Below are 27,045 nucleotides of genomic sequence, written 5' to 3' on the forward strand. Positions count from 1 at the left end.
AATGGGCAGAAAAAATTTTAAATATCTATTCTAATCCATACTACTACACTTTTGTAATGTTTGTTTATAACTCTATGGTAAAGAGAGTGGAAGTGGTCAAATTTCCATCTATTTTCTAATTTTTCTGGAGTTTTACAAGCCTTAAGTTGTTTTATTACTTACATTAAGAGATAATAGTAATACATGCAAAAAGTGTTCAAAGCACTTTTATAAAAATGTTTATAGCAGAGAGTATTATTGTATATGCAGCACTAACTTTTCCCTTAAACCTCAAACTCAAAAAGCTAGATGGCTTAAATTTTTTCTAAATTTTATTTTAAAATTAAATTATGTCTTAACCAGATGACCTGGAAAATGTGTCACATATGGGATCACATATTACACACATGTGTAATAGAGAATAGTATTTCCATTTTAAGGAGCACATTTAAGATACCTTTCAAAAAAACTCTTCAAATACTATACTGTAAAAATGTGTGGACAAAGGGGAATTTGTTTCAGACATAAACTACTTCTACTTTCCTATGTCTCCAATACTCTACTTTTTCAATTCTTCTGACTTGAAAAGGTTGAAGGTATGGATCTTTTCTTTCTTCCTCCTATTAAGTTCTGGTTCTCTCTGAACAAGGAGGATGCCAAAGCTGGAAGGCAGGGGTGAAGACGGCAGGTGGGGATGAAATTTAGGCTGGGGTTGGAGCTGTGACAGCGAACCTACGTGGGGTTAGCAAAGCAAACCTGACATCTGAAACCATACCCCTTGGATCTCAAGTTGGAGGACGTTCTGTACTCATACCTTCAACTGGTATGATGGACTGGTACATTTCTATCAAGTGAACCAAGCTGAGGTGCATTTTCTCTACTGGAATAAAGCAGGACAGAGAGGCTAAAGCTCTGGGTGGCAGGTCTGATTTGTAAGAACAGTTTCATTAAGTCAGAGGCTCACCGAGTGTGCTACAATCCCACCACCGCCATCACTAAAGCCAGAATCAGCAGACACAGCACTTTCAAAAGACATCATGTTATTTATCGTCACAAACATACCTCGTCCACGGGGCATTTTTGCTGTGCACTATTCATGAGTGCTAAGGGAAAAAAAGATGGGGTTACAGAAGAGGAAAGGGAGAAAAAAGAGTGAACGCAGTCGCCTAAGCTCTAAAAAGAATAAGCAGCAAAACTGTCTCGTCATGCCACTGTTGCTACCCACCTCTGTACTTCGACGGAAAAGTTGATGAACCAGAGTTTCAGAGAGTAAAGAAATATGCTGCAGGCAAAGATATATCTGTACAGACCAGGATAACCACACACATAACCACGGTTAAAAAAAAAAAAAAATCTTCCTACAGTTTTCAGTAACAGAGCAAAAAAAAAAAAATCTAAAAATCATTCTGCAAAATCGATTTGCTACTGCAACAGGATCAATTTTAAAGTATGAATAGTACTCAAAAGGTACTTCAGTAATCAGCTTACATCTTTCACATCAGTGGCCTTCCACTTGATTGTGCTCCTTCACCCCGGCTGTCATTAGTAACAGCACCCCAACCCCCGGCTGGCACAGTGGTATTGCCACGCTGCATGCAGCAGGATGAGGGGAGAGGAAGGCTCCCAATCATGCTTACAGACCTCCTCCACACACCTGGAGAATCACTTGCTCTCCCCTCTCCTGCTCTGATATGTTTTTTTCTCATATTCACTCATCTTTGAAATCTCTTTTTTCTCTTGATCCTTATAGAATGACTAGCACTTTTTGGCAGTTTTGAACAAGTTTAGTAGCTAGAATCACTTTAGATTTTCATGGCAGATTTTCATGTAGTGCCTCACATTCTTCCGGCTCATTTCTCAACTATCTGCTTAATCTCATTCTCACTTTCCCAGATGAAACAGATTTGATGTGGTTGTTACCAGGAGACTCAAATTTGCCCCCAGGGCCCGCACAGAACATGTTCCTTTTAAACCCTGCCACACAAGTCCAGTCTTCCATGCATTTTGGATTAAGGCCGCAGAATAAAGGCAGGTTTTTCAGTCAAAGTTATATCATTTTACAGAATGATTTTCAAACTTTTCTAGTTCATATGGCTAAATTCTAAGTACAGAGCAAATTCATATTCAGCTGTTTATAAAAGACTGAGATCTGGATTTGCATTATTAGCACTAATAAAGAATTCTCCTAAGTTTCAATAGGATCATAAGCCTGGAGGGACCCCCCCCCAACCTTTTTTTTTTTTAGTAAATTTCCGCTTTTAAAAAATTTTTATTTATTTATTTATTTGTGGCTGCGTTGGGTCTTCATTGCTGTGCGCAGGCTTTCTCTAGTTGCGGTGAGCAGGGGCTACTCTTTGTTGAGGTGCGTGGGCTTCTCATTGCGGTGGCTTCTCTTGTTGCAGAGCATGGGCTCTAGGGCTGTGGACTTCAGTAGTTGTGGCATGTGGGCTCAGTAGTTGTGGCAGGAGGGCTCAGTAGTTGCGGCTCGCGGTCTCTAGAGTGCAGGCTCAGTAGTTGTGGCGCACGGGCTTAGTCGCTCCGCAGCATGTGGGATCTTCCTGGACCAGGGCTCGAACCCGTGTCCTCTGCATTGGCAGGTGGATTCCCAACCACTGTGCCACCAGGGAAGTCCTGGAGGGACCCTTAATGATCATCCTACTCCAACCTTACAGATGAGGAAACTGAGATCAGAGAGGGTCAATGAATTATCCCATCTCACACAGCTCATTATGGGAAGGGCTGGGAGCAGTTTGTTTCCTGAACTAAACTCTTTGTGGAGCCAGGAGAGCTGGATGCTAGTCCTAATTCTAAATAATTCAAAATTATCAATTAAATGATTGTCAGAAGAAAAAAACACAAAGAAGAATTATTATATTACAAGCATCCTTGCTATAGTGCTACCTTACCAATGAAAATCACAATAATAAAAATAACTCACTAACTACATTTGCCTGGGACAGGGTATAAACTAGAGGCGTCTGACATGATAACAGGAACATCCAAGGAGTGGAAAGGTCAACATGGCCCTGGAGTCAGGAAGTCTAGGTCCACATCTCAGATCTACCTTGTGAGGCCATTGAATCTCCGAGACTCAGTATCCCTACCATCTGTAAAATGGGGTTAACACCTACCACGCAGAGTGTTATTTTACAGTGTAAGTGAATAGTTCCTGACTCACAGAAAGCAATAAACACTAGTTAAGTCTGTGAATTTCAAAGAACAATTTTCTCTTAAAACGTTAATGAAAGGAAAAGCACGAACTTCCAGAAACATCCACTTAGAACACTTTCAAGATCTTTGCCCAAAATATTTAGGGCTCCCAAGAACGAACACAAAAAGAAGGATCTCAAGTCTTGATTGGATCCAGAATCATTATGAAAGAATTTAAAATACAACCAGTTAAGGAATATTGCTTTAACTATGTGATAAAGTCTTTCTCCTTGCCAAGGAGAGATGACTGAGTCTGGGATAGGAAAGCGAACATTTTAATGAGTTGGGTAAGGCAAAATCTGCTTACAACGTTTTCTTATAGAATATGGGCAAAAAGGGAAAACACAGAGGGGATGACACAATTATGCTTCATTCTGTATTTACGTGGCAGCACCTGAGGGTCTGTTTGGCCATCTTGCCTAAACATCAGGAATAAATACAACCAACACATATTTCTTCAGCATGTACAAAGTGAGTGACATATAAGAATTAAAAGATCACTGGGTCATTATTTTTTTTAGAGACAGCTCAAAGCAGGCATTTTCCCTCTGTTTCATCTCCTCCTCCCTCCCTCTCTCCTAGGGCCCTGCTTCACTATTTCCTCTCCTCTCTTGCTCCAGTCTGGTCCCCCAACCCACCCGGTTCCTCCCTCCCCGGCCTACAAAAGTCTCCAGGCTTCCTCATCCTACACAGTGTATAAACGTGCCCAGATTTCCTCTCTGCCTGACCCTCCATCCTTCTCCTGTTTACCACCATGGTTCATGAAAGAGTAGCCTACTCAGCTGCCCCAACCTCATGAGCTCCATTCATTCACTGTTGAAATGAAGTGTGGCTTCCAGCTTCAACGTTCTCCTGAACCTGCCCGCTCCAAGGTCACTGCGGAGCACCACACTCAGCGGCCTATTCTCAGCTCCTGTCACCTCAGCTGCTGCAGCATTAAGAGCTATTCGTGGTTCACTCATTCTCTTTGAAAACCTCTCCCCCCCTTGACCTCTAACATACAGCTGTCTCCTAGTTTTCCTATTACTGGGATCATTCTTTTTCAGCTTTTTTGGGTCCACTCCTCCTTAGCTGCCTTCTCCTAAGCCTTGCAGGGCACTGGGGCCTCAGTGTAAGCAAGTGCCATGCTGGAGGATCTACAGGAAATCAGGTATGGATTACAATCCCCAACAAATCCCCTCTGAAATCCAAGAGGGAGGAAAGGTAAGAAGCCAGGGAACAAAGGCAGGGGCCAGCAGACAGGAGTCGGTGAGGGGACCTCACGCCTCTCTGGTCCTATGGAACCTTAAAGGCACAGCTTGATCTCTGACACCAATATTTCCTAAGATTCTGTCTTTTGTCACCTTCTCTATTCTCTTTTTTTTTTTTTAATTTTTTTTCGCCTTCTCTATTCTCAACACTATCTCCTTAAATATTGAGCTACTCCCAAGGTTTTCCCTATAACCTTAATTACCCCGAATTATATCTTCAGCAAGAACATTTGTCTAAATTCCAAACCCTACTTTTCTTTTTAAATTCTCTCCCTGCCCCATCTGCCCCTTTTCCCCCAAGGGCTCTAAGGCATATAAAGTTACCATGAATTTTTCATTTTCATATATGAATTCCTATCAATATCCACTGTGGCATTCCCACACCTTCATAATTCACCACCACCAACAAAAAATTAAATGTGGGAAAGCATGGAATATCTTGTGTTGCCACCTGACAACTTTTTCACTGCAATGGCTCAAATGCATGCTTCTTCACACCTGTGGATATCCTAAATTCATACTAAATATTATAACTTATGCTTCTAAAAAAGGATACATTCTCCTCAGGGTGGTGACCTCAGCTCAAATAATGCGAAGAACATTTAATATCCCTTTCTTATCTTTTTAAAAATAATAACAGGTAATCCATGTGTTTTTTGGAAAAGGGACATTTGCAGAGCCTTTTATTAAAAAGAATGTTGAACTCCTGCACCAAGAACAAGTTTTAAAGCTTTAACCAAGGAGTAAAGTCAGAAAGTATGAATGCGCCATTTTAGAGAGAATTCTGTTACGGCACTTCTAGCATGTATGTGGAAGTGTGAGCTGATCTCCATAAGCACTTAGTTACAGAGTCAAGTTAAAATACTGTGGAAGTAAATCAATAAAAAAGGACAGGGTTTGATATTTTTGAAACCCATCAGATGTCTCTACCTGTAGAAAATGGTTACCTACAATTTAATTAGATCATGAAAATTGACTACATAATATAGTTTTTTTTTTTTAACAGCTTAGCTCTCTAGAGAAAAATATTGTTCTGAGAAACTGGCTTATCAATAAACAGAAGTTGAAAAGAACACTGAAAACCTAGCTGCTTGTCTGAAATGGTTTATTACTCCTCAGGAGAAGCTACTCTTGTCAGATTCTTTGTAAGATTCATCAAATACAATCACTTGCTAGAAATCTAAATCATCACTCAAAATTATTGCAGAGGAAAATACAGAGCAGGAAGAAACAAACTTACATCTCTTGATTACTGCTCTAATGGATGACAAGGGTCCTTGGCTAGAAAAAGAAAGAAAGAAAAATTATTACACATTCATTAACATTTTAAAGAAGAATTACTTAGAATGCCAGGTCATTTCTGGGACTCAAATGGCTCCAAGCAGCAAGTTTGATACATGAGTTACTGGTCTATCTTATTTAAGAAACATACATTTTAAAACTTTTCAAATTGCCTTTGATATTTAAGATGCTTTATGGGAATTGACGAGGCTGGTGAGGTGTCTACAGCGTAAATAAAATTTTGCCTTAAGCTTGCTTTCATAGCTATCTACATACTGAGTCTTCCAGTGAACTTCTGGACACCGCTTGAAATCAGGTAGAAATTACATGGTGCCCAAAAGAATTCTGAGCCCCCTATATCTCTTTTGTGTTTGTCATCAGAATTCCTGTCTTCTCACATCAGATCAAAATAGATCATTTTTAGAGTCAATCTGACCTCAGGACCAAAAGCATTTCTTTCTAAGATTAGAATTAAAAATATCACCACCTAAAAATAGAAGTCTTCTGCTTGCTTTGAGTTTTGTTCAATAGCTGGTTGGTCCTGGCTACCCCGGACTATGTGACCTTGGGTGAGTCACAGAAGCCTTCTGAGCCTCACCTTACTCACTGCCCAAAACTCTCCAGCTGCAAATGTCAGTGCTTCTAGTTTGTAAGGTTGTTTGCTCATTTGTTTCTTGTCTTTATTCAAACCAGCTGGATTAATTATCTTTGGAGTCATTTAGAAAAAATATACAACCATGAACTTTTAATGATGTGATTTAGGGAAAAAAAACTTGTTTATACATTTTTTTTTTCAGAATGCTTTTTAAAAAATTTATACTTATTTTTGAATTTGTGCTCTTTTAAAGTTTATGCTTGTGGTAATCTGTATAAATCCTCTTGCCATTACTTAGGTAGATAAAACTTCAGGAAGATACAATGATATATCAGTTCATTTTATGGGAGGGATACTTTAAGAATATACTATTCTGACAGACAAGAAAAAAAAAAGCTCCAGGAGGTCTCCAATATTATGAAGCTCGGATCGTAAAATAAAAATATAAGTATTTTCAGCAATATTTATTTTTTTAAAAGGTTCTTGCAGGCTTTCTGTAAACAACTACTTAAAGAAATTAGTATAAGGTAACATAGAAGAGGTAACAGCATTAACATGCAAATAGGTTGAAGTTTTCAGAAGAAACTTCTTGGTGTCAAAGTGCAGAGACTGCATGTTAGTATTATGTTGACTCAGGTACAGTAATTAAAAAGATCAGAAACAGTACTTAGAAGCAGGGCTCAAAAAGCCAAACTTTAGGGGACTTCCCTGGCGGTCCAGTGGTTAATACTCTGCGCTTCCACTCCAGGGGGCACGGGTTTGATCCCTGGTCAGGGAACTAATATCCCGCATGCCGTGCGGCGGGGTCCAAAAAAAGGGCAAAGTTTCATGTATGTATCCAGGCAGGGTATAAGGGATGTTATTGAATGTCTCCACTGACCTGAAGGGATGTTACAACACTCTGTTACCTTTGTGAAGGAGAAAGGTATATTGACTAGGGTGGAACATGGTAGGGGTCATTTGGGTTGAACCATTTCCTCCCCCAAAAAGATACGTTGAGGTCCCAACCCATGGTACCTCAGAATGTGACCTTATTTGGAAATAAAGCCAATACAGATGTCATGACTATAGTGAAGATGAGGTCACACTGGAGTGGGGTGGGCCCCTAATTCCAATGTAACTGGTGTCATCAGAAGAAGACCACGTGAAGACACAGACGCAAAGGGAAGATGCCACGGAGGTGGGGAGACGGGGATGCAGCTGCAAGGCGAGGAACACCAAAGACGCTGGCAGACCCCCAGAAGCTAAGAAGAGGCAAGGAAGGACCCCCTGCGGCTTTCAGAGGGAGCATGACCCCTCTGGTGGGCTGGATTCCAAACTTCTAGATTCTAGAACTGTGAGACAATAAACTTCTGTTGTCATAAGTCACTCAGTTTATAGTACTGTTAGGGCAGCTCTAGGAAACTAATACAGGGTGGCCTTCAGGGGTGCTGAGTCGGTGTGATAATTCGAGGCGCTGTACACTTGGTGTATTTTTCTGTATGTTATACTTTAATAAAAAGTTGTGTGTCGGGGGTGGAAACTTTGGCACAAAATAGAATTTCGACTGAGGTCAGCTCAGGTTCTACAATTCAAGACTTGCAGCATCATGTCCAGGCTAGATCTAAAAACCAACCAACCAAACAACCATCTTATGTCTAAAACAATATTTTCCAAACTCTAAAGTTCTCCTTTAGAGGTTGACAGGTTTTGTGGAAGGGAGAATTAGAAAGAAGGCCTGTGGTCCAACACATCTCTATGGGAAGCAGTTTTAGGAGATGCTGGAGTAGCCTCCAGGCTGTGCAGTGCATACAGTGTCTGTATCTCAAACGTAGCTGTAGATGCAAACTCTGGGGTTTTGAAGATGCGCCTTTATCTCCCTCTTTCTGCAGAGCCGAGACTGCAGTGGAAGGTACCACTCTACAGTCTTAAGAGAAGACCTCAGAGGAATCCTCCCTCAGCACGAGCTCAGGCTCACGTCTCAGCTGGGAACATCCAGGCAGGATGGCCACCACGGGACAGTAGACATGGCCACATGACCCCTGGTCAGAGGAGGGGGCAGCAGAGCCCGTTCGGGGTCCAACTGCCCATATTCACTCTGGCGCCTCTGCCTGTCAGCTGGTGTGACTTTGTGCGAATTAAATTACTCAGCTTCTCCAAGGCCCCTCGTTTCCTCACGTATAAAAGCAAGAATAACTCAACTCCTGCATGAGATCATTGTGAAGAGTAAGAGAAAGAATCCATTAAAGCATTTGACACAGTGCCTGGAACGAAGTGTGTGTTCCATAAACGCGAGCTGATATTAGCATGATTCATGTTTGTTCATAATCTTTAGGGCCATCACAACACATCTGACAACACATACAACCCTTGACAGGGTCTCACTTTGGGGTCTGATATCATACAGATAGTAGGCCTAACAGTTTATGTTTTTTGTTGTTGTTGTTGTTGTTGTTTTTTCTTGTGGTACACGGGCTTCTCACTGTTGTGGCCTCTCCCGTTGCGGAGCACAGGCTCTGGATGCACAGGCCCAGCGGCCATGGCTCACGGGTCCAGCCGCTCCGCGGCATGTGGGATCTTCCCGGACCGGGGCATGAACCCGTGTCCCCTGCATCAGCAGGCGGACTCTCAACCACTGCGCCACCAGGGAAGCCCCAGTTTATGTTTTTAAGAGATTTTTTTTCTTTGAGATTCACTTGCTCTCCTCTGGTTTCTGCTGTTCAGACAGAACCTGAGCCCAGGCCCCTCCATGACAAAACCCAGGACTGTGAAACTGCATCTTCACTCCGTTCTAATTTTATAAGCCCGCGTCCTGGCGCCTGGCAGAGCTGACCCAGATCTCTTGCCTTCTGCTCTTCAAGCACTGCTGCCCTATTTTCAGGTGCCCTTGCTCTTGGTGCAGCAGATAAACCCACTACAGAGTGTGAGAGTCAAAGAACCTTCCCAGCAGGGAAAGGAGGGGTTGGGGAAATGGCTTTCGATCCTGAGGAGGAGAACCAAAAGTTGCGGTCAAGACAGAATTGTCTCAGGTGTGACTGCTGATGCTGATTTGTCTTCCTCCAGGACTCTGGGGTCCCCAGCTGTTCACGGCCCCCCCTCTATCCTTTCTTCCCACTTTCCCCCAATAGCCCTTCCCAGGCTGTGCTGTAGGATCACTCTCTCCCACTATTTTTGCACAGAACCTTGCTTAGTTGTTAAGAAAGTGTCTTTAACAAAGAAAATTGCATTAAAAAAGAGTTTCTCAACATAATGAAATGAGATTTCAGCAATGAAGGTGACGATGAGAACAGCTTAGTATTACGTGTGCCAAACACACGATCCCTTTTGAAAATGAGGAGGAAACTGAGGCTTAGAGGTTAGGGGCTGCAGTCACACAGCTGGTGAGTGGCAGAGTCAGATGTGGATTCACCACTGTCTGATCATAGTGCAAAAGTCTACAGTTCAGGCTTGGGTGGATGGGTGTAAGTTTCTGGATGTTCCACTGTTCCACAAAGTTCAATAGGTAAGCAAATTGCCCCTAGGCATAAAGCTGGCCCCCAAAATTTCACATTGAAGTTTCATCCAGACTCTGCAGATGACAGGAAATAACAAAATAAAAGTTGCTAGGGCTTCCCTGGTGGCGCAGTGGTTTAGAGTCCGCCTGCCGATGCAGGGGACAGGGGTTCGTGCCCCGGTCCGGGAAGATCCCACATGCCGCGGAGCAGCTGGGCCCGTGAGCCATGGCCACTGAGCCTGCGCGTCCGGAGCCTGTGCTCCGCAATGGGAGAGGCCACAGCAGTGAGAGGCCCGCGTACCGCAAAAAGAAAAAAAAAAAGAAAAAAAAAAAAAAAAAGTTGCTAAGTATGACACTGTGATGTTGTCAGCAACAACAAACACAATGGCTGTTCTTAATCTCATCTAAGAAAATCCAATCTCCCTTTATTTTGGATCATGTTTTTATCAAAATAAAACAGATTAAAAAATATTTATCCAACTTTCAAAGCAACAGCTTGTTCCCAAGTTTAAATTCATTGCCCCAACACTCTCTCTGGTAAGGAAAAAAACTGTTTTCCCAAATTCAGGAGTTGCTGGATTTGGCTTGTTTGGTAAACAAATCAGAACAATGACTCCAAGTGCCCATCCCGCAACATCTTATAGGTTTTGGAGTTCTTTCTATGTGCAGAGGCAACTGAGTATATTTTTAAAAATGCATTCTATATAAAAATCCTCAATAAAGGCCATGGGCATATCATTAGAGTACTAGTCAATAAAGCCATCAGCTTAACAAAGAGTTAAACTAATGTGATCTAGAGGTACAGCCCTCTCGTCAACCTGACAGAGCTGCCAGTGAACATAAACGTTATCCCCTTGTATGTAGCGTCTTCTCCAAAGGCTCTCATCATTTGGACTGATTTATCTCCATCTCCCAGCAGAAAGGTTTAACCAGATCGGTGCGATATTTGCAGGCTGGAAGAGGTATTCTGACTCATCCATTCTCTCATACATCCAATACTTATTACATGTATAATATGTACCAGGCACCAGAAATGCCTTGAAAGCACAGCCTCTGACCTTGGTGAGAAAGACAAATACTGCAACTGCTTTTCTATTAATAGTATACAGGGGTAGGCGCAAGGTGCTATGAATGCAGAGAAGGTATACATCATTCAATCTTGGGGTCGGAGGAGAGGCTTCTAACATGAGACGTGTATCTGGACTGAGACCTGAAGAATGTGTTGGAGGAAAGGTTCTCAAGAGAGAGTGTCAGGTAGCAAACCATCAGGAGTAAAGAGACAGTTGAGCATGGTTTGAGCCCCACATATGAAGAAGCCATAGTCAAAGATAAGAAGGGAATGGAACCCAAATGCCATGCCAAAGGATGTGGGAACATGCTACAGAGGGTAGTGTTGATGCCGGGCATGACTAGCTCAGTTAAACACTAAGAAACGCTAAGGTCAGGGCTATGACAGCAAGATTTTCAAAAGCAAGTAGGAATTTGTCTGGGGCATCTCCCTAGAGCAAGCACTGTTGACTGTAGCTGGTCTGTATGCACCAGCCATGATGTTTATGGCATGCCTGACATTTTTAAAGGGTTTATGAATAAACCCTGGAGTCTGGCATTACATGTCACTTTTTTTAACATCTTTATTGGAGTATAATTGCTTTACAATGTTGTGTTAGTTTCTGCTTTATAACAAAGTGAGTCAGCTATACATATACATATATCCCCATATCTCCTCCCTCTTGCATCTCCCTCCCACCCTCCCTATCCCACTATATGTCTTTTTTTTTTTTTTTTTTGCGGTATGTGGGCCTCTCACTGCTGTGGCCTCTCCCATTGCAGAGCACAGGCTCCGGACGCACAGGCTCAGCGGCCATGGCTCACGGGCCCAGCCGCTCCGCGGCATGTGGGATCTTCCCAGACCGGGGCACAAACCCGTTTCCCCTGCTTCGGCAGGCGGACTCTCAACCACTGCGCCACCAGGGAAGCCCCCACTATATGTCTTGAATTGTAGGGAGATCCATATTTTTAGGAACTAAATATATGAATGATGGGGTTGACACACTAACGTTTTAAAAAATACGTAATGAGTAGATGTAGGAAAAAGAAGATAAAAGTGAGCAAGAGGAGGTTTCTGGAAGTTCCAGAAAGGCACTGGAGAAGTCTAGGGTGTCTTATTCAAAAATGCATTTATCCACATATGGAATTCTCACTATGTACCTGACATTTTGCCACAAACTGGGGACACCAATATTGGTAATAAATACCCTCTTCCCTCAAGAAGTATGCAATCTTATTGACAAGATCAACAAATAAAAGATACAAACAGGATATGAAAAAAATGTTATACAAGGTATTATGGGAGCTCAAAAGAGGAGTGTCTAAGTTTAGCCCTGGGAGAGGTGAGGAAAAGGCAGAGCTGATACTTGAATAGAACTAGTGCAGGTTTTCTCACCTTTGGTACTACTGACATTTGTTAAGGGGGTAGGGGTGGGGGCCTGTCCTGTGTATTATAGGAGGATTAGCAGCATCCCTGGCCTATACGTACCAGATGCCAAAAGCACGCTCCCCACACCCCTCTGCAGTTTTGACAACCCCAAATGTCTCTAGACATTGCCAAATGTCCCATGGAGGAAAACTGCCCTCAGTTGGACCACTAAGCCCATAGCAACAAAAAAGAGTAACAGTGTTTATACGGATGGGAAAGATGTTGGCTTTGCCATTTCCGGCTGCCACGTTGATGGTGGGCAGCAGTGGGAACACATGGGGCAGGGTTAGGGGCTCCATGCGAGGGGACAGGACAAAGCAGTGATGAGAAGAGGAGAAGGAACAGAAATTTCTAGCCCCAGGAACAGTTTTAGAAAAGCGGTACTAGGGCTCCATCAGGTGAAACGATTAGTCTTTCTAAGAAGGAACAGAGGAAGTCAGTCATTCTATGAAAATAACCTGTTTCAGTCAGGTGTTTATAAACCAAGGATTATGTGCACGGCTTTTTTTATGATACTCATTTCAGGACTACAGTAAACCTTGACTTGCTGCACGGCAGAAAAAAAAATCATTACATATATAGTACTTTTATAAACAAAGCCTTGGGCCAACCTTGATTTGCTTCTCAAAACAGAAAGCACTAGTGTTAGAGAATAACAAAAATACGTGGGCTTTCGTCTTTTGTGAGCATGACTCAAAATTTATCACCCTGTACTGCCTGCTAGATTAAGACAATATCATGTAATGGGAGAAGAAAGCATGAGTTAGTAAATGATATTTTGCCCCTGAGACAAATATAAAGCTATGACGTCATTTTAAAAGTGTCTAAGTTAATATCATCATCATCATATGTAGAGCCAGATCTGATACACTGTGGGGAATGGAAAAAAAATAAGATTAAGTGTAGTTATCTGAAACTCATGAAAACAAATAATGTTTTAGTTCTAAAACTCTGATTGGCGTCCATAAAGTTGGGGTATGGCAAGGGGAGTGAATTCCTTCTTCAGAATTAGAAAATAAAGGTGAGTAAAGAAAAATAATTGAGATCCAATTAGAATGACTTTCGCTAAAGTTAAAAACTAAAACAAAACTATAAAATACTTCTATTAATACCTTGAAAGCTTTAGGCAAAAAGTTGTATGAGTTCTGAGTTCACTAACTTTTTCATCACATCGACAGCTCAAGTATAATCACTGAGATCTATAATATAACATCAAGTTACATCAGGTATTTTTCTACTTAATCTTTTTCAAAGACAAGAAAATCATATGTATAACCTTTATTTACATATTTGGTTTCTGGACAAAAAAGTTAATACATATTTAAATGAGTTTCATTAACACACTCTACCTGCTATAAAATGTGTAACGAGTTCTATTGACAGTGTGCGGGTGAACACGAAGAATACAGAGGACAGGCAGAAAGAAAGCAAACAGAATGCATGACGTACCTCCGGGGTATCATGACTGTAGTGGGAAAAGGAGAGAATCTGGAGCTGGCCAGAGACCTGCTTTCCTATTTGTGTGAGCTCGGCCAATTTACTTACTTGCTGGGATTGTTTCTTATTTGTGATATGTGGATACGAATGCCCATCTTTTGGCTTGTTACTAAAACTGAATGAAAAAATACTACATAAAATATACAGCACAGTGCTTGGCATTTATTAGAGTCTCAAAAAATGTTAGTTCTCTTTCCCACCCTGTTTGCCAACACACAAACTTCTGGAGTCCATAATCACATGTGGTTGAAATTTTTGGAGCTATTCTGCCCAGCCAGTTGAGTTGCCCTGTAGTTATCATAACCCTACCTTATAAATTCAAATAATTGACCATTCGCATTTCAGTTGCAATTATTATTCACACCTTAACAACCATTCTGAGTTTCACAATGCATGCTTCTCATGTACCTAATGTCCTACGAAGCTGAAGCAACAACAAAGCCAAGAGAACAAAGCAGACCCCCAGGCTTTTGTGAGCACTGTATGTTCCCCATTGAGAACACAGATCTCTGTTCCTTTAGGTCATGCTTCCCATGACGTTTTTTCACAAAATGGGCATGGTTATCAGTAGCTCTGCAGAGTTTCATATTTCTTTAGCTCTATTAAAAAACAAATCCCACAAAAGTGTTCAAAGATCCTGCAAAGAGGCTTTCAGCTCTACTATTAATAACTAGAGTACATTTTAAATTAGAATATGGGGCTTCCCTGGTGGCGCAGTGGTTGAGAGTCCGCCTGCCGATGCAGGGGACATGGGTTCGTGCTCCGATCCCGGAGGATCCCATGTGCCGTGAAGCGGCTGGGCCCGCGAGCCATGGCCGCGGAGCCTGTGCGTCCGGAGCCTGTGCTCCGCAACGGGAGAGGCCATAACAGTGAGAGGCCCGCGCAATGCAAAAAAAAAAAAAAAAAAAAAAGAGATGGCATGGACATGGCACCTAATTTGGCAACAAATACTGTACTTTAAGTGTCAATTAATGGAATTTCAGGGGTAATTTTATAAGTTAAGCCTCTGGTAATTCCCAGCCAATAAGCAGCACAAACTTCACTGGTGTGCTGCTAAATTTCAAACCATGTCTCATACACAATAGCATACAGTGATATTAATCAGATGCAACTGTGGGTTAGAGCATGTACAACTTACTCTGAGAAGAGGAATAGGCATAATGTCAAGTCAGCACCTAAGAAAGGTGGCATTTTCTGCAACATGTGAGAATGGGGTCTTTAGCTGGATCTTCAGATGTTAACACAAAAAGGGTGAAAACTGTGGCTCTGATGTATAACTGTGTTCAACAAACACCTATTGAATGAACCAAGGAAATAATCATCAGAATAAATCTTTTCTGGGTTTATATCTTTCCTTTATAGTCAACCTAAAGTGATCTACAGAACGAGTTTACATAGAAAACCCAGAAAGAGAAAAAGGGCTAAAATTTAGCCCTCCCCTTGCTGGATATATAGCAATATAGGAGGATTAAATTTTATGATTAAAAGTTATTTGTTGGTAAAGGGCATGAAAAAGATCACACGGTTCTAAAGGAGTGTCCATTATATATATGCCAGGACAGAGTGAGGGATAATAAAATGTCAAATAAATAGATGGCAGTTTCAAGCAGTTTCAAGTTTGAAGCACCCAAAACAACCAGAGCCTGATTTTTCAAACTTTTGTCTTATTAGCTGATGATGTCTGTATTTTTGACCAAAAGACAGGCATGTACCCAGTTATGAAGAGAAATTTTTAATTTTCAACCAAGAACTTTAATGCTTATTTTATTCCAGGTATTATGCTAGATACCAAAGAAATAAGGTCTACAATTAGGACATGGTCCATGGCTGTAAGATGCTCATGGTCTAGCGAGAAGCCTGTGGGCAGGAGCTCACAATATGTGTGTAGTTCTGCTTTTCTTAAAATTAGGTCTTTCATATTCTTGGTACCTTGTATTAGAGGTGTTTTGTTGTATTATTTCCTCTGCTAGTCTATAAACTCCTTCTTAGGCAATGTACATATTGGAACGATGTTGCATATAAACCTTAAATTAAAAAAAATAAGTATGGCCAATTTGAAAAAATTAAGACAACTTTTAAAGTACTTTTGGCATGTTCAGATTCCATGCCATAAAATATTTTAGATCATAAGTAAAGAACAAGTCTCCTAAAGACAAATGACTCATGCAATTCCACCCTATTTAACAATGACTTCTAAATTTTTTTAAGAGAAGTTCTTTTTAAAAAAGAAAAAAAAGTAAATCCACACCCTTCCCTAAAATCTGTCATCCTGCAGCAGAGCTTCTACTGGAAAAGGTTGCCACATCCCTTTGGACACTTCCTTATGGATGTTAGGGAAAACCTGGGATCAACTCCTGTGACAGAAGACTGGTAGGGGACTCCACCTGGCAAGAAAAATTAGGACACAGGAAGCTTGGTGGAAATCCAGAGTCACTTGGTCACACTACAGAAGGAACAATTAAAGGCAGATGTTTCCTACATCACAGACCATATACAGAGTCCTAGTGCCTAGATAATAGGAAGCAAACACCAAGTGAAAACCCTCTGCTCAAGGATGAAAAAAATATTCAGGGAGAAAAGAGAAGGAGGAAGAGTTTCTCATAACATTAATTTATCACCTACCTAGAAAAATCTGCTTTTTGGTATAAGTGTGTTTTTTATGACAGTTCTCATCAGAACATGTAATCTATTTTTCTATTCTCTTGGTCCTATTATGCAGAAGGATGGAAGAGGGTGGGACGCAGAAAGAGGTAATGACCCCACCCCCTCACTGCTGCTGTAAACTCAGAGACGTAGCTGGTAACACTTTTTGATGTCAGTTATGGAGATGAGCTCTTTTCTAACATTTCTGGTTACAGCTTTTATGTATCTTTTTCCTTCCTTAGTACATGAACAAATCTAACACTTAAAAAATAATCTGAGATCAACTCTATTCCTTTGGAGACACTGAAAAAAAATCAAAGGAATATATATGTAGATAAGTAAGGGAGAGTATCTGATTAATAGATTATTTGAATTTTACGTCATATAAAGGATGCAGGAGGACAAGGTAGGAAGGATGGAAGGAGGAAAAGAGGAATTACACTCTACACACAACTTGATAAATCTATCAGAGTGAAAGTGAGGGGATTAATTTTTAGTGGAGGTACAATTAGGTACAATTAGTATAGACCAATATTTTTGGCCTTCGTTTTGACATCATTCCTAACTCACTTTGAATAATTCAGGACTGAAACCTAGAAGAGATAATTGCGTAGCATAGATGCTTGGTGTCTCCTGATGATGTGGGCAATCAAAATCAGTACCAAAACTCAGAAGTTCCAGAAGCAGTTGATATTTGGAGCTGGGCTAGCAACAAAATATGTTCCAAACAAAGGGGTGTGTGCAGGAATATGAATATTTGGGAAGATGCCTTAACCTCAGCATGTGGTAGTTTTCAAATGAGATCAAATTCACCTCAATTAACCACTGTAGTATCCTCTTGTAAAAAATGAAATCTTACTATTAATAATAGCATATGAAAAATCAGTGGGTTTAGTAGAAGGCAGCAGGGAAAGAAAAAAGGTGAGAAACACGATTTCGTGTTTCTCCATTATTTATTTATTTATTTATTTAGTTTTGGCTGCGTTGGGTCTTCGTTGCTGCGTGCAGTCTTTCTCTAGTTGCGGTGCGCGGGCTTCTCATTGCAGCGGCTTCTCTTGTTGTGGAGCATGGGCTCTAGGTGCGCAGGCTTCAGTAGTTGTGGCTCTCGGGCTCAGTAGCTGTGGCTCGCAGGCTGTAGAGTGCAGGTTCAGTAGCTGTGGCGAATGGGCTTAGTTGCTCCGCAGCATGTGGGATCTTCCCAGACCAGAGCTCGAACCTGTTTCCCCTGCATTGGCAGGTGAATTCTTAACCACTGTGCCACCAGGGAAGTCTCCTCGCCATTCTTTTTTTTTTTTTTTTTTTAGCAGTATGCAGGCCTCTCACTGTTGTGGCCTCTCCCGTCGCGGAGCACAGGCTCCGGATGTGCAGGCTCAGTGGCCATGGCTCACAGGCCCAGCTGCTCCGTGGTATGTGGGATCTTCCCGGACCGGGGCACAAACCCGTATCCCCTGCATCGGCAGGCGGACTCTCAACCACTGCGCCACCAGGGAAGCCCCCCTCTCCATTCTTTATGGGATGAAAATAAAACTGCCACAAGGCAGTTTTGCTATTTTTCATTGCAAAAACAAATATATTTTAAGCATCTGAAACTGATCAAAATATCAGTTAAGTGATGCTTCCAATAAGATAGAAAATTAGGTCAGTTTGAAACCCTGACTTTAAAACTTTACAAAGATATTACTTCTAAAATGTTGGCTCCATTTTTTATTTGAAATAGTGAGGCAGATATTTTTTAAAAGCTAGGTTTAAATGTTATTAATAAAAATGCATAAATTATTTGTTATAAGGCACTACAAGATTTTTCTAGACCAATAATTTTTTAAAAATCTCTTTTAAAAGTGAATGTCGTAGCCACCCATTTCTTAGCTTTGTAATTTCTTGATCAAAGGTTTTAGGTTGGCTAAGTCTTTCCTTTTACCCTTTTATAGTTTCCTAGAGCATTACATTTCTATCTTTTCACCAAATCTCAGTGATGTCTAAGCCAGAATAAAATAGGCTCAATCAATGGTGGAGGAAATAATAATGAAGGAATAAACATACAAAACGGAAAAATCTGATCAATGTAATTTCATATGTTGAAGGCCTAAAAAGGCTTTTGTTTTGCTAATAAAAACAAACACATTAAAAAAATCATTTAACCAAGTACTTCAAAAGCTGGCAGTTCTTAGAGTTTCTGTTAAAGCTTAAAACTTTGACTAGGAATTGTAAAAGGGAACACGGAGAAAGCTGAGCTCATTCTAACAACAAACACGCAGATTTGTTCTCCTCTGGGAGCTGGAGCAGAACTTCAGCGGCGGGTCAGCATGAAAACGTTTACTGCAGTATTCAACCACTTCTCCATGACAATAAGGATTGCAAGCAGCGCACCTACCAGCTAACATCTAGTTTTTGCAAAGCCACTGGAAATCTTTTTCATCGTAAAACAAGAACATATTTGGCAGCCAAAAGACTTTAAAGGCATTTAAAATGACGACTACTAGGAGTTACATGAAATTACCTGACAGGTATAGTAAATCGCTAGATTAGGGAGCCCACAGAAAAACAGGCTTTAGGATACACATTAGATATTTGAAGATACCTTCATTCAAGGGTATGACTGTTGATGAAGACTGCAGACACCGAGTACAACTGCCCCCAAACTAGCAGTTCTAGTTTTTTTTTATGTCGACCATTTTTTAAAGCCCTTATCGAATTTTTTACACTTCTGCTTCTTCTTCTTTTTTTTTTTTTTTTGCGCTACGCGGGGCTCTCACTGTTGTGGCCACTCCCGTGGCGGAGCACAGGCTCCAGACGCGCAGGCTCGGCGGCCATGGCTCACGGGCCCAGCCGCTCCGCGGCATGGGGGATCTTCCCGGACTGGGGCACGAACCCGTGTCCCCTGCATCGGTAGGCGGACTCTCAACCACCGCACCACCAGGGAAGCCCTGCTTCTGTTTTACGTTTTGGTTTTTTGGCCGCGAGGCATGTGGAATCTTAGCTCCCCGACCAGGGATCGAACCCGCACCCCCTGCACTGGAAGGCGAAGTCTTAACCACTGGACCGCCATGGAAGTCCCAGCAGTTCTATCTTTACAGGATATTTACAAAGATTCAGAGAGAGTAAATCTTCCTGTTATAAGCACTAGAAAGCAGCAGAAAGGAGGGAAGCAAGAAAATGCCAAAGAGAACACAGGAGAGAATGGCAGGGATGGGGTCCAGCTATATAGAATGTGGATGAACCAAGGCTCTCAAGAGAAGGACTCTGCCTGAGGAATGAGCAGCCCACACCGGTGCCACACTGTGATATAACCGGCCTGCTACTCAGGAGATTTCTGGGGTCCCCTCCCCATTCATTCTTTCCTCTTCCCTCCCACACTGGAGAGGAGAGGCGTTGTATTCAGCCATTCTCACCCAGTCTGCCTTGTGACCAGCTATACCACAGTGAAATGGCCTAAAGTACAGTCTGTGGCAAAGCAACAGAGTGTGACCAGTACAGAATTTACTTCTATAAGGTAGATAAACAGATCCCCAAACTGAATATTCAGTGTGATCCCAATCTTATTTTTTAAATCATACCTAAAAAAACATATATATACACATATACATATTACATATATATACCTACATTATATATACACATACATAATTTATATATTTATATTTTATATTTATACAAGAAAAGTGAGAACACATCTACTCAGCAGTGTGCTGGAGACAGCTCATACTGGCTCATGAAAGCTGACAATTAAATTTTCAGAAATTCTACAGGCCAGTTTTTTAAACATAGCCATTATTAAAAATTATATAAACTATTTAAATTATATAAACTTACAAGTAAATAAATCACATAAAAAAGGTAATAAATACTCAAAACTTACCATCTCCTAATTATTTTACCACATTTCACTATTATATATGCTCTTGAGATGAAGTATGCCTATCATTTCTGAATGGTGGACATACCATAATAATGATGTGCTACTGGGCAACTTTTTCCAATTCATCATCAGTGGTGTCCTGTTGGCCAAGGTGGGAGTATTTACACCGCAAAAATTGGCAAACCAGGGTTGAATTTATCATTTTACTGGTTGTCTAGACTTAAGAAAGTGATGGAGAAAATGTTAATAATGCAGATTCAAAATAAAAGTAGGTTGTGTTTGTAGCTGTTCCATGAGGAATATCCCCCAAAACTGAGGAAACAGTCTTCCAGTATTTGAGAACTATTATCTAAATCAGCAAAAAATTTGCTCAGGTCACTAACAAAATGGGTGGAAATTCTGACCTATGTTTTGCTTGTTTCACTGTCACCTTATTTATATAAACAGAAGTATCAACCAACATTCATACTGCAATGACACTTAGCTGGTTGTTGAACATTTATCAGGACACCACTGCATATGATTTGTTATCTACCTGTATCTCTGTATTTTCCAAGTTTTATGTAATGAACATTATTACTTTTGTAATTTGTAAGTTATTTTAAAAAAGATTTGTTATGGCAAAAAGCAAAAAAAGTGACCAGTTTATATCAAAGTCATGACTTTAAAATTATTAAAACTACATTCAAACCATCAGATAATGAATCACTTTATGGAAGTAGCAGGCTAAGGTCAAACCTAAATGCCATTATGGGGTGAAAATCCCCCAGAATCCTAGTATGGATAGCAGCATGCATACAACTTCAAAACAGTTTACAAAAAGAAAATGATCTATACATTTTACAAACCCCTATTGCTCCAGCATGAAAATTTAAAAGAGGGAGTTAAGAATCAAACTAGACTTCCGGGTAAGATGGCGGAAGAGTAAGACGCGGAGATCACCTTCCTCCCCACGGATACACCAGAAATACAGCTACACGTGGAACAACTCCTACAGAACACCTACTGAATGCTGGCAGAAGACCCCAAACCTCCCAAAAGGCAAGAAACTCCCCACATACCTGGGTAGGGCAAAGCGGAGAGATTCCCGCACAGAGGATCGGTGCCGAGCGGCACTCACCAGCCCGAGAGGCTTGTCTGCTCGCCCACCAGGGCGGGCGGCGCTGGAAGATGAGGCTCGGGCTACGGTCAGAGCGCAGGGAGAGGACTGGGGCTGGCGGCGAGAACTCAGCCTGAAGGGGCTAATGTGCCACAGCTAGCCGGCAGGGAGTCCGGGAAAACTATGGAGCTGCCGAAGAGGCAAGAGACTTTTTCTTCCCTCTTGGTTTCCTGGTGCGCGAGCAGAGGGGATTAAGAGCGCTGCTTAAAGGGGCTCCACAGACGGGCGCGAGTCGCGACTGAAAGCGCGGAGCCCAGTGACGGGCGTGGGACGCTGGGGCTGCTGCTGCCGCCGCCAAGAAGCCTGTGTGCGAGCGCAGGTCACTGTCCACACCGCCCTTCCGGGAGCCTGTGCAGCCCGCCACTGCCGGGGTCCCGGGATCCAGGGGCGGCTTCCCTGGGAGAACGCACGGTGCGCCTCGGGCTGGTGCAACGTCACGCCGACCTCTGCCGCTGCAGGCTCGCCCCGCACTCCGTGCCCCTCCCTCCGGCCCGGCCTGAGTGAGCCAGAGTCCCCGAAGCGGCTGCTCCTTTAACCCTGTCCTGTCTGAGCGAAGAACAGACGCCCTCTGGCGACCTACACGCAGAGGCGGGGCCAAATCCAAAGCTGAGACCCAGGAGCTGTGAGAACAAAGAAGAGAAAGGGAAACCTCTCCCAGCAGCCTCAGAAGCAGCGGATTAAAGCTCCACAATCAACTTGATGTACCCTGCATCTGTGGAATACATGAATAGACAACAAATCATCCCAAATTGAGGAGCCAGGAGTCAGTGCTGTGCCTCTGAGGTGGGAGAGCCAACTTCAGGACACTGGTCCACAAGAGACCTCCCAGCTCCACATAGTATCAAACGGTGAAAATCTTCCAGAGATCTCCATCTCAACACCAGCACCCAGCTTCACTCAACGACCAGCAAGCTACAGTGCTGGACACCCTATGCCAAACAACTAGCAAGACAGGAAAACAACGCCACCCATTAGCAGAGAGGCGGCCTAAAATCATAAAAAGTCCGCAGACACCCCAAAACACACCACCAGACGTGGACCTGCCCACCAGAAAGACAAGATCCAGCCTCACCCACCAGAACACAGGCACTAGTCCCCTCCACCAGGAAGCCTACACAACCCACTAAACCAACCTTAGCCACTGGAGACAGACACCAAAAACAATGGGAACTACGAACCTGCAGCCTGCAAAAAGGAGACCCCAAACACAGTAACATAAGCAAAATGAGAAGACAGAAAAACACACAGCAGGAGAAGGAGCAAGATAAAAACCCACCAGACCTAACAAATGAACAGGTAATAGGCAGTCTACCTGAAAAAGAATTCAGAATAATTATGGTAAAGATGATCCAAGATTCTATTTCCCAGATCCAAAATCTTGGAAATAGAATAGACAAAATGCAAGAAACAGTTAACAAGGATCTAGAAGAACTAAAGATGAATCAAGCATCGATTAACAACACAATAAATGAAATAAAAAATACTCTAGATGGGATCAATAGCAGAATAACTGAGGCAGAAGAAGGGATAAGTGAGGTGGAAGATAAAATAGTGGAAATAACTGCTGCAGAGCAAAATAAAGAAAAAAGAATGAAAAGAACAGAGGACAGTCTCAGAGACCTCTGGGACAACATTAAACGCACCAACATTCGAATTATAGGGGTTCCAGAAGAAGAAGAGAAAAAGAAAGGGACTGAGAAAATATTTGAAGAGATTATAGTTGAAAACTTCCCTAATATGGGAAAGGAAATAGTTAATCAAGTCCAGGAGGCACAGAGAGTCCCATACAGAATAAATCCAAGGAGAAATACGCCAAGACACATATTAATCAAACTGTCAAAAATTAAACACAAAGAAATCATATTAAAAGCAGCAAGGCAAAAACAACAAATAACACACAAGGGAATCCCCATCAGGATAACAGCTGATCTCTCAGCAGAAACTCTACAAGCCAGAAGGGAGTGGCAGGACATAATTAAAGTGATGAAAGAGAAAAACCTGCAACCAAGATTACTCTACCCAGCAAGGATCTCATTCAGATTTGATGGAGAAATTAAAACGTTTACAGACAAGCAAAAGCTGAGAGAGTTCAGCACCACCAAACCAGCTTTACAACAAATGCTAAAGGAACTTCTCTAGGCAAGAAACACAACAGAAGGAAAAGACCTACAATAACGAACCCAAAACAATTAAGAAAATGGGAATAGGAACATACATATCGATAATTACCTTAAATGTAAATGGACTAAATGCTCCCACCAAAAGACACAGATTGGCTGAATGGATACAAAAACAAGACCCATATATATGCTGTCTACAAGAGACCCACTTCAGACCTAGAGACACATACAGACTGAAAGTAAGGGGATGGAAAAAGATATTCCATGCAAATGGAAACCAAAAGAAAGCTGGAGTAGCAATTCTCATATCAGACAAAATAGACTTTAAAATAAAGACTACTAGAAGAGACAAAGAAGGACACTACATAATGATCAAGGGAACGATCCAAGAAGAAGATATAACAATTGTAAATATTTATGCACCAAACATAGGAGCACCTCAATACATAAGGCAAATACTAACAGCCATAAAAGGAGAAATCGACAGTAACACAATCATAGTAGGGGACTTTAACACCCCACTTTCACCAATGGACAGATCTTCCAAAATGAAAATAAATAAGGAAACACAAGCTTTAAATGATACATTAAACAAGATGGACTTAGTTGATATTTATAGGACATTCCATCCAAAACAACAGAATACACATTTTTCTCAAGTGCTCATGGAACATTCTCCAGGATAGATCATATCTTGGGTCACAAATCAAGCCTTGGTAAATTTAAGAAAATTGAAATGGTATCAAGTATCTTTTCTGACCACAATGCTATGAGACTAGATATCAATTACAGGAAAAGAGCTGTAAAAAATACAAACACATGGAGGCTAAACAATACACTACTTAATAACGAAGTGATCACTGAAGAAATCAAAGAGGAAATTAAAAAATACCTAGAAACAAATGACAGTGGAGACACGACGACCCAAAACCTATGGGATGCAGCAAAAGCAGTTTTAAGAGGGAAGTTTATAGCAATACAATCCCACCTTAAGAAACAGGAAACATCTCGAATAAACAACCTAACCTTGCACCTAAAGCAATTAGAGAAAGAAGAACAAAAACATCCCAAAGTTAGCAGAAGGAAAGAAATCATAAAAATCAGATCAGAAAGAAATGAAAAAGAAATGAAGGAAACAATAGCAAAGATCAATAAAACTAAAAGCTGGTTCTTTGAGAAGATAAACAAAATTGATAAACCATTAGCCAGACTCATCAAGAAAAGCAGGGAGAAGACTCAAATCAATAGAATTAGAAATGAAAAAGGAGAAGTAACAACTGACACTGCAGAAATACAAAAGATCATGAGAGATTACTACAAGCAACTCTATGCCCATAAAATGGACAACCTGGAAGAGATGGACAAATTCTTAGAAATGCACAACCTGCCAAGACTGACTCAGGAAGAAATAGAAAATATGAATAGACCTATCACAAGCACTGAAATTGAAACTGTGATTAAAAATCTTCCATCAAACAAAAGCCCAGGACCAGATGGCTTCACAGGCGAATTCTATCAAACATTTAGAGAAGAGCTAACACCCATCCTTCTCAAACTCTTCCAAACAATATCAGAGGAAGGAACACTCCCAAACTCATTCTACGAGGCCACCATCACCTTGATACCAAAACCAGGCAAGGATGTCACAAAGAAAGAAAACTACAGGCCAATATCACTGATGAACATAGGTGCAAAAATCCTCAACAAAATACTAGCAAACAGAATCCAACAGCACATTAAAAGGATCATACACCATGATCAAGTGGGGTTTATTCCAGGAATGCAAGGATTCTTCAATATACGCAAATCAATCAATGTGATACACCATATTAACAAGTTGAAGGAGAAAAACCATATGATCATCTCAATAGATGCAGAGAAAGCTTTCGACAAAATTCAACACCCATTTATGATAAAAACCCTGCAGAAAGTAGGCATAGAGGGAACTTTCCTCAACATAATAAAGGCCATATATGACAAACCCACAGCCAGCATCGTCCTCAATGGTGAAAAACTGAAACCATTTCCACTAAGATCAGGAACAAGACAAGGCTGCCCACTCTCACCACTCTTATTCAACATAGTTTTGGAAGTTTTAGCCACAGCAATCAGAGAAGAAAAGGAAATAAAGGGAATCCAAATTGGAAAAGAAGAAGTAAAGCTGTCACTGTTTGCAGATGACATGATACTATACATAGAGAATCCTAAAGATGCTACCGAAAAACTACTAGAGCTAATCAATGAATTTGGTAAAGTAGCCGGATACAAAATTAATGTACAGAAATCTCTGGCATTCCTGTACACTAATGATGAAAAATCTGAAAATGAAATCAAGAAAACACTCCCATTTACCATTGCAACAAAAAGAATAAAATATCTAGGAATAAACCTACCTAAGGAGACAAAAGACCTGTATGCAGAAAATTATAAGACACTGATGAAAGAAATTAAAGATGATACAAATAGATGGAGAGAGATACCATGCTCCTGGATTGGAAGAATCAATATTGTGAAAATGACTCTAATACCCAAAGCAATCTACAGATTCAATGCAATCCCTATCAAACTACCACTGGCATTTTTCACAGAACTAGAACAAAAAATTTCAAAATTTGTTTGGAAAAACAAAAGACCCCGAATAGCCAAAGCGATCTTGAGAACGAAAAACGGAGCTGGAGGAATCAGGCTCCCTGACTTCAGACTATACTACAAAGCTACAGTAATCAAGACAGTGTGGTACTGGCATAAAAACAGAAAGATAGATCAGTGGATCAGGATAGAAAGCCCAGAGATAAACCCACGCACATATGGCCAACTTATCTTTGATAAAGGAGGCAGGAATGTACAGTGGAGAAAGGACAGCCTCTTCAATAAGTGGTGCTGGGAAAACTGGACAGGGACATGTAAAAGTTTGAGATTAGATCATTCCCTAACACCATACACAAAAATAAGCTCAAAATGGATTAAAGACTTAAATGTAAGGCCAGAAACTATCAAACTCTTAGAGGAAAACATAGGTAGAACACTCTATGACATAAATCACAGCAAGATCCTTTTGGACCCACCTCCTAGAGAAATGGAAATAAAAACAAAGATAAACACATGGGACCTAATGAAACTTCAAAGCTTTTGCACAGCAAAGGAAACCATAAACAAGACCAAAAGACAACCCTCAGAATGGGAGAAAATATTTGCAAATGAAGCAACTGACAAAGGATTAATCTCCAAAATTTATAAACAGCTCATGCAGCTCAATAGCAAAAAAACAAACAACCCAATCCAAAAATGGGCAGAAGACTTAAATAGGCATTTCTCCAAAGAAGATATACAGACTGCCAACAAACACATGAAAGAATGCTCAACATCCTTAATCATTAGAGAAATGCAAATCAAAACTACAATGAGATATCATCTCACACCAGTCAGAATGGCCATCATCAAGAAATCTAGAAACAATAAATGCTGGAGAGGGTGTGGAGAAAAGGGAACACTCTTGCACTGCTGGTG

At 41.2% G+C, this 27,045-nt stretch overlaps 1 protein-coding gene across 8 annotated transcripts in view; it reads right to left on the minus strand.

Moving 5' to 3' along the window:
* The window catches only part of SH3D19 (SH3 domain containing 19), a 183,734-nt gene that overhangs the window by 65,154 nt on the left and 91,535 nt on the right, over positions 1–27,045 (minus strand). For 7 of the 8 annotated variants that reach the window (XM_081242302.1, XM_081242304.1, XM_081242299.1 and 4 more), the window contains exon 3: positions 5,680–5,720. In XM_081242302.1, the coding sequence (XP_081098428.1) occupies positions 5,680–5,720 (41 nt within the window). Of the gene's footprint in view, positions 1–1,041; positions 1,083–5,679; positions 5,721–27,045 lie in introns of all 8 variants that reach the window. The other variant, XM_081242303.1, reaches the window with a different exon arrangement.

The sequence above is a fragment of the Mesoplodon bidens genome, assembly GCF_964165515.1.
Source record: "Mesoplodon bidens genome assembly, chromosome: 1".
NCBI classification, from domain to species: Eukaryota; Metazoa; Chordata; class Mammalia; order Artiodactyla; family Ziphiidae; genus Mesoplodon; species Mesoplodon bidens.